The 6,943-nt window shown below is 42.4% G+C and overlaps 1 protein-coding gene across 1 annotated transcript; it reads right to left on the bottom strand.

Annotated features, from left to right (window-relative positions):
• Positions 1–2,564: 2,564 nt before the first annotated feature.
• Positions 2,565–6,044, bottom strand: LOC105748751 (uncharacterized). The gene is given in 1 exon segment (XM_012538118.2): positions 2,565–6,044. A coding segment is annotated over 1 exon segment (3,480 nt).
• Between the last annotated feature and the right edge of the window lie 899 nt (positions 6,045–6,943).

The following is a 6,943-nucleotide window of genomic DNA, read 5'->3' as shown; positions in this document are numbered from 1 at the left end:
AGGAGTATCAAAGAATTTGTGGACATATATTAAAACCATCACAATAATTAATTAATATAACAGGAGAGATGGTTTGAGAATATAGAAATATCCTGTTTCCCCTTAAACCTTAGCCTAAATTTTAACAGGTATAAGTGGACCTTGCCTGTAGCAATTATTACTATGCATTTCTTCTGCAATTATTATTTGAAATTCTTCTGTAGGGAAGGTTTGTTATTTTTCTCACAAATATATTTATTCAATCATTTATTTATATCATTATGGACTCATGTATATTTCTTTTACTCTTAGTGCTTTAATCCAAAACTACTTTTATTTTATTACTTAAATTGTTCCTGTTTTGGCCACTGGAGGTATGCTCAAGCTGCACCTATAGTTTTTACATGTTTACTTACTTCTTAGCATTTCATTACTTTCTAGCACTATAATTTGCTACAGGCTCATTTTGTATTTTCCCTATACCAGCCCTAAAATTAGTTATTTCCCATAGGAGGCTTTGTCCTTTTATTGAAGAATGGAGTGAAGAAACTAAGACCCGGTGCTGTGTAGGCTCTTTGCTACTGAGGTCTTGTTGCTCTGAATCCTTTCCAGCATTTGGTATAGTTGGTATATTTTATTTTAGTCATAGTCATATCACATTATGCTTTTAATTTGCTGAATTTAGTTTGAAAATCATATGACTAAGTACACTTTAAGGATATTTTACTGCTCCTAAATTAATTGTTTCAGATTGTCACTATGTGAAGCACATTATACTTATCACCTTAGTGGATAAAATGGTACTTCAAGATTTCTGAATCTGTCCTAGAGCAATATCATCTCTGTTGCTATGTTACCATTGCTTCTGGCCCAAACTCTCTAACTACGATTAATTTCTCAAAATCTTTAGGTTCCTTTCTATGTTGCTGTTCTCTCAAAAGTGGACATCTGGCCAAACCATACAGAGTTATTTTAAGTTGTAGTTTGAACTTACATGGTCAGTATTTTAATGTGGATGTTTTAAAATTAAGATTTTCTTTCTTTAGAGGTGTTTCAGGTTCATTAATGTGGATTTTGACAGGTTGTTAAAATTTAATGAAAATTACTTTATAAAACATTTGATTATTAAAAAATTCTATTTGATACATGTAGTTTTGAAAAATATTTGTTCACATCTACATCTGAAATTGAAGCAGAAGAATTATAATGAAAAGACTAAAATACAAGATAAATCTATTTAAGAAGTTTAGCATCAAAAAAGTTTTATAAATCAAAATTTATCCATAAAATTTTTTCTCATAACATTTAAACATCAAGATCTGAACTAAAACTTTTATTCTTCATCTTGGGCTAGTTTGAGTTTTCTGCATTAAAGGTTTCTCGGGAACATTAACTGATAATATTAATTAATCTTCATAAAAATCAGTAAATTTTTGAATCAAAGAATTATCTCAGTGCAAAGAACTTTAGGTTCATAATCATTTTTTCTCACAATTTTTGTACTATAACCCTTGGTTTCCAGTACTCTAGTACAAGGAATTTAATTCTAATATAATTTCTATTCCTTTAACTCATGGAAAGCTATTTGAATATTCTTAACTTTTGATGGTCTGATATTTCACCAAGTGTTAAAACTGGTTCAAAGGAGAATTCAAAGTTTTATATCTACACACACACACAAACACACATGGACAAAGTGGGGAGGGAGAGAAAGAGAGAGAGAGAAACAGAGGGTGTAAAGGATGATAAATTGAATATACAAATAGATGAAAAATTGGCTTAAGGGAGAAATAATTTCCCTCCACCAGAAATAACTAATTTGCCTATCTGTTAGAAAAACAATTCAGTTGATATTGCTATCAATAATCTACACAATTATAGAATTATAAAGTACATATATAAACTTACAGAATTATAAAGTAGCTCAGAGGTAATGAAATGAAGAGAACTCTGTCTGGTTGATTGGAAAGCTAGTTAGGATACCCACATATTTCATCTCTCTTTTCATTTCAAAGTTGTTTACAACTTTTCTTGTGAAATGCCCACGGTCGCGAGATCCCTCACAAAGCCACCAGAGTCAAGAGTCAAAGCCAAACAGCAAGGGTCATTTATTGCAGGTTCGAACCTGGGCCCCTGTGCCCTTGTTTCCAAAGGCACTCCGAGAGCCCCCAAAGGGGCCGTTTTAACTTTTTTATACATTGGTACAAACAAGTTCGGGACTTTCCAGTTGTGGGCAAAACAGATTGGCTATCTTATTTAGGGAACATTAATCCTGTATTCTGATTGGTTTAAAATTTATGGGGTAACCAGCAAGCATAGTTACAGAAGCGAGAACGGCTGATTGTGCAAACCAGAGTTTTGTGCTAAACAGGAAATTCAAAACCGAACCAGCAAGCATAGTTACAGAAGCGAGAACGGCTGATTGTGCAAACCAGAGTTTTGTGCTAAACAGGAAATTCAAAACCGGAGCAAAACCGGTATTGAGGTCTATTATGGCCCCAGTAGGTAGTTATTTTATTTTTAATTTTTATGTGCTCCTCATTCCCCCCTTTCAATAAGTGCTTTAAGGAGCCAATCTTGGGTCCTTATGTCTCGGTTTCTTCTATTTCTATGGGTTGATATTGAGTTCTTAATACCATTAATTGAACTGCATTTATCCTTTCACGTACAAAATCCATGATTTTACTGATTATACAGGGGCCTATGGTGAGTAATATAAGTATGCATAATAAGGGACCCAAAACAGGAAGGAGATATGGGAGCATTCCATGAAGTCCTGTCCAGAGGGGATTGTCTAATAATTCTTTTCTCCGGCGTGCTAAATCTTCTTGCAGCTGATGAATTTTGGTTCTTACAATGCCAGATTTGTTTGCATAAAAACAACATTTTTCTTTTAAGGCAAGGCATATTCCTCCCTGTTCGGCAGTTAATAAATCTAAACCCCGTCTATTCTGTAAGACTACTTCAGCCAATGAATCAAGTTGGTCTTGTAAATCTTGGATAGTCCCGGAGAGGGTTTCAATATCTTCTATTAATTGTCTAGATAACTGATTATAAGAATAGAGGGAGTGTCCAAGGCCTGCCGCCCCAGCGGCTACAGCTCCAGTAATTCCTAGCCCCGCGATAAGGGGAATAAGAGGGATGGCTCGTTTAGATCTTCCAGCCCAAAGGTCCAAACTAGGAATAGGTAATGGCGTGTCTCCCGAAATTAAATCTATATTGGGTAAAATAGTGGCCAGGGTGCAAATCCCCGTCCAGTTTAGGGGCAAATAGGTGTAAGCTATATTGTTTCCACAAACAAAAACAGTAGTGTTAGAACTGCAAAGGGATGAATTTACAGTTATATATGATGTACAATTAACAGAAGACAGTATTCCCAAGTCAATACTATCATTAATGAGGGAATCATTTTTAACAAAACAGGTAGCATTTAAAGTAGTAGAGAACCCTGAAAACTGTGTGAGAAATGGCACAGGCAATAAAGTAGGGGTGCACTGTTTGGCAAGGTGTGGACCATTACCAATGGGGATGGCTATCGGGCGGGGCGGTCCTTGAGGTAAACAAAGCCAGCAATCTTGTGCTAAAGTGGGGTTAGTCATATTTAAAAGTGTAAATGTAGCTTTTAATATGGTCATAGTCTGGGGGTCTAATTCTGAGGGATCGACCTTGGGTCGAATTAGGGGATGATAATTAAGTTCTGGATAGAGATGTTGATAAATTTCTTCTATTTGTCTTTGGGTCTTTACCTGGCGCATCATATCTTGTGGCCCCCCTTTCAATAGGTACCCCAGGTAAGTTACCTCAGGCCTGCAGATCTGCGCTTTCTTGGCAGAGGCCCGGTATCCCAGGGTGCCGAGAGTCTGTAGGAGGTTTCTGGTTCCCTGCAGGCAGGCTTCAGCGGTCTCAGCAGCTATTAAGAGATCATCAACATACTGTAGGAGGGTTACATTGGGGTTTTGTCTCTGGTACTCACTGAGATCCTCGTGTAGGGCCTCATCAAATAAGGTGGGCGAATTTTTGAATCCTTGGGGAAGTCTGGTCCAGGTGAGTTGTCCGTTTATGCCTCTCTCGGGATCCGACCATTCGAAGGCAAAGAGTTCTTGACTTTTAGGCGCCAAAGTTAAACTGAAAAAGGCATCTTTGAGGTCCAACACAGTATACCACTGTTTTTCAGGACTAAGGGCACTCAAGAGAGTATATGGGTTGGGCACAGTGGGGTGAATATCTATGACCCGTCTGTTAACTTCTCTTAGGTCCTGCACTGGCCGATAGTCTTTACTGTTAGGTTTGCGAACTGGCAGCAAGGGCGTATTCCAAGCTGACTGGCAGGGGCGCAATATTCCCAGATCAAGAAGTTGGCGAATGTGGGGGGTGATACCAGTTTTGGCTTCTAGGGGCATGGGATACTGCCGAACACGCACAGGGTCCGCTCCTGGTTTGATTTCTATGAATAGGGCTGGGCGATGTTTTGCCAATCCCATCCCGCCTGTTTCTGCCCATGCTTCGGGAAACTGCTGAAGCCATGATTCTATGTCTTGATTTTGGGAGGGTGGTTCCTGATGAAGTCGGTATTCATCTTCTAAGTTTAGGGTGAGCACAGATATGGGTTGGTTCTGAGGGTCTGTTACGATCGGCCCTTCTGGTCGAAAATGAATTTGTGCTCCCATTTTAGTGAGTAAATCTCTTCCCAGTAAGGGGCAAGGACTATCGGGAATAACCAAAAAGGAATGGGTCACCCTTCCAGTGCCCAAGTCTACAGTTCTCTGAGTAGTCCAGGGGTAATGTTTAACTCCAGTAGCTCCTTGAACCCAGGAGGACTTGTTAGAAACTTTCCCGTGGGGCTTAATCAAGACCGAATGCTGTGCCCCCGTATCCACCAGGAATTGGACTGGTTTCCCCTCCACTTGTAGGGTTACCCTGGGTTCGGGGAGGAGGTCCGAACCCCGTGCCCCCTACTCTGCATCATGTGTAAATAGGACTGGGGTGGCCTTCGGTTGCCATTGCCTCTGGTTGGGGCGCGGCTGCCTTTTCTTGGGGCATTCTCGAGCCCAGTGGCCTTTCTCTTTGCAATAGGCACATTGATCTCTGTCCAATGGTCGCCTGGGAGGTCGAGTGGCTGGGGGGCCCTCTTGGTCTTTCTGAACAATGGCAGCCAGGACCTTAGTCATTTTTTCAGTGGCTTTAAGTTGTTTATCCTCTGGGGCGTCTCGGTTATTAAAGACGCGCTGGGCGATACGGAGTAGATCCTGTATCTGTTTGCCCTCCAGATCTTCTAATTTCTGGAGTTTCTTTTTAATATCAGGGGCTGCCTGGTTAACGAAAGACATTACAACAGCAGCCTGATTTTCGGGGGCCTCTGGGTCCATAGGGGTATACTGTCTAAAGGCTTCTATTAATCTTTCTAAATAAGAGGAGGGACTTTCTGTTTTACCTTGTATAATTGAATATACCTTGGCCAAATTAGTGGGCTTGCGCGCGGCAGCCCGGAGACCCGCCATTAGAGTCTGGCGATAAATGAGCAGTCGTCCCCTACCTTCTCCGGTGTTATAGTCCCATTCATCCTGCGGGGGGCGAGTTAAGGGAAAGGCTGCATTGATGAGGTCAGGGTTAGCAGTGGGTTGACCATCATCTCCAGGAACCAGTTTTCTCGCCTCCAGCTGGATTCGCTCTCGTTCTTCGGTGGTGAATAGGATCCGGAGGAGCTGCTGGCAGTCATCCCAGGTGGGCTGATGAGTAAACATAACGCTGTCTAGAAGAGCTATCAAGTCTTTAGGGTTATCGGAAAAGCGGGCATTCTGGGTTTTCCAATTATATAAGTCACTGGTAGAGAATGGCCAATATTGGAGCCGAGGGTTCCCTGTTTCATCGGGGGGGCCTATTTCTCGTAAGGGCAGGGCTATGGTGGAATCTGGAGGGTGGAACCTTGGATCGCGTTGGGTGCGTCCTCGGGTTCGGCCAGCTGGCCCATCGCCCTCAGGGGGTGAGGGACCTAGCAATGCTTCTGCCTCTCGATTATCTGGACTTGGTTCTGGAGGTCCTTCTGGGGGAATATCTGGAGGGTCCATTGGGGGGAGAGGATCAGGGCCAGGGGCAGGGATTGGAGCCGGTTGGGGGTTTAGAGGAGGAGGTTGATGGGGGGGGGTCCAAAAGAAGAAGATCTTGGCTATCAGAAAGTATAGGTGCAGTGGGAGGTTGTGGTTTGGGTGGCTTGGTTGGCTTAGCCGCAAGAATCCTACATGAATCTGGGGACAAAAAGGGTGTCACCCAAGGAGGAGGATTTTCTACTAAATCTTGCCGTACTAAAATATAAGGGATTTGGTCCGGATGACCTTCTTGTCACGACAAGAAAACTCTAGATTTAACTTTCAGAATTATAGGAAGGCAAAAGATACCCTCGGTGGGCCAGCCAACCCCGAAAGTTGGCCATTCAGAGCGGCAGAAGGTAATTAGTTTTTTTCTCCGGATGTCTAAACTGAGGTTGTGTCCTCGGGACTTTACATCCCCAAAATTAGCCAGAAGAAGGGAGAGAGGGGTGCTCTGTGTTTGGCCCATGTTTAGGTCCTGGAAGAGATCAGTCAGAGAAAGTTATTTTAAAACAAAAATAAATTAAGATCCGCTCAGATAATGAAACCTGTTAAAGGAAGAAAGATAAATTTTAGTAGCAATATCGCATGCGCGCACCTGATGGGCTAGGGAAAGGGAAAAGGGTTAGCAGCGATATCGCATGCGTGTTCCAGATGGGCTTTTAGCCCCAGATGGGTTGTGGTGGACGTCTCCGACCATACCCGACTAGGCGTCCTATAGCGCGTCCGCCAGGACCGTCCTAGTTCCCAAAACAGAAAGTACCCTGAGCCGGCTTACTTACCGATTGATTATCAGTAATGAACCGTTGACCTGAGGTCTGGTGGGCTTGGGGGATATCCCGGACGAGCCCCCAAATGAAATGCCCACGGTCGCGAGATCC

The sequence above is a fragment of the Orcinus orca genome, chromosome 5 (assembly GCF_937001465.1).
Source record: "Orcinus orca chromosome 5, mOrcOrc1.1, whole genome shotgun sequence".
Classification (NCBI taxonomy): Eukaryota; Metazoa; Chordata; class Mammalia; order Artiodactyla; family Delphinidae; genus Orcinus; species Orcinus orca.
This window is presented reverse-complemented; position numbering and strand designations above follow the sequence as displayed.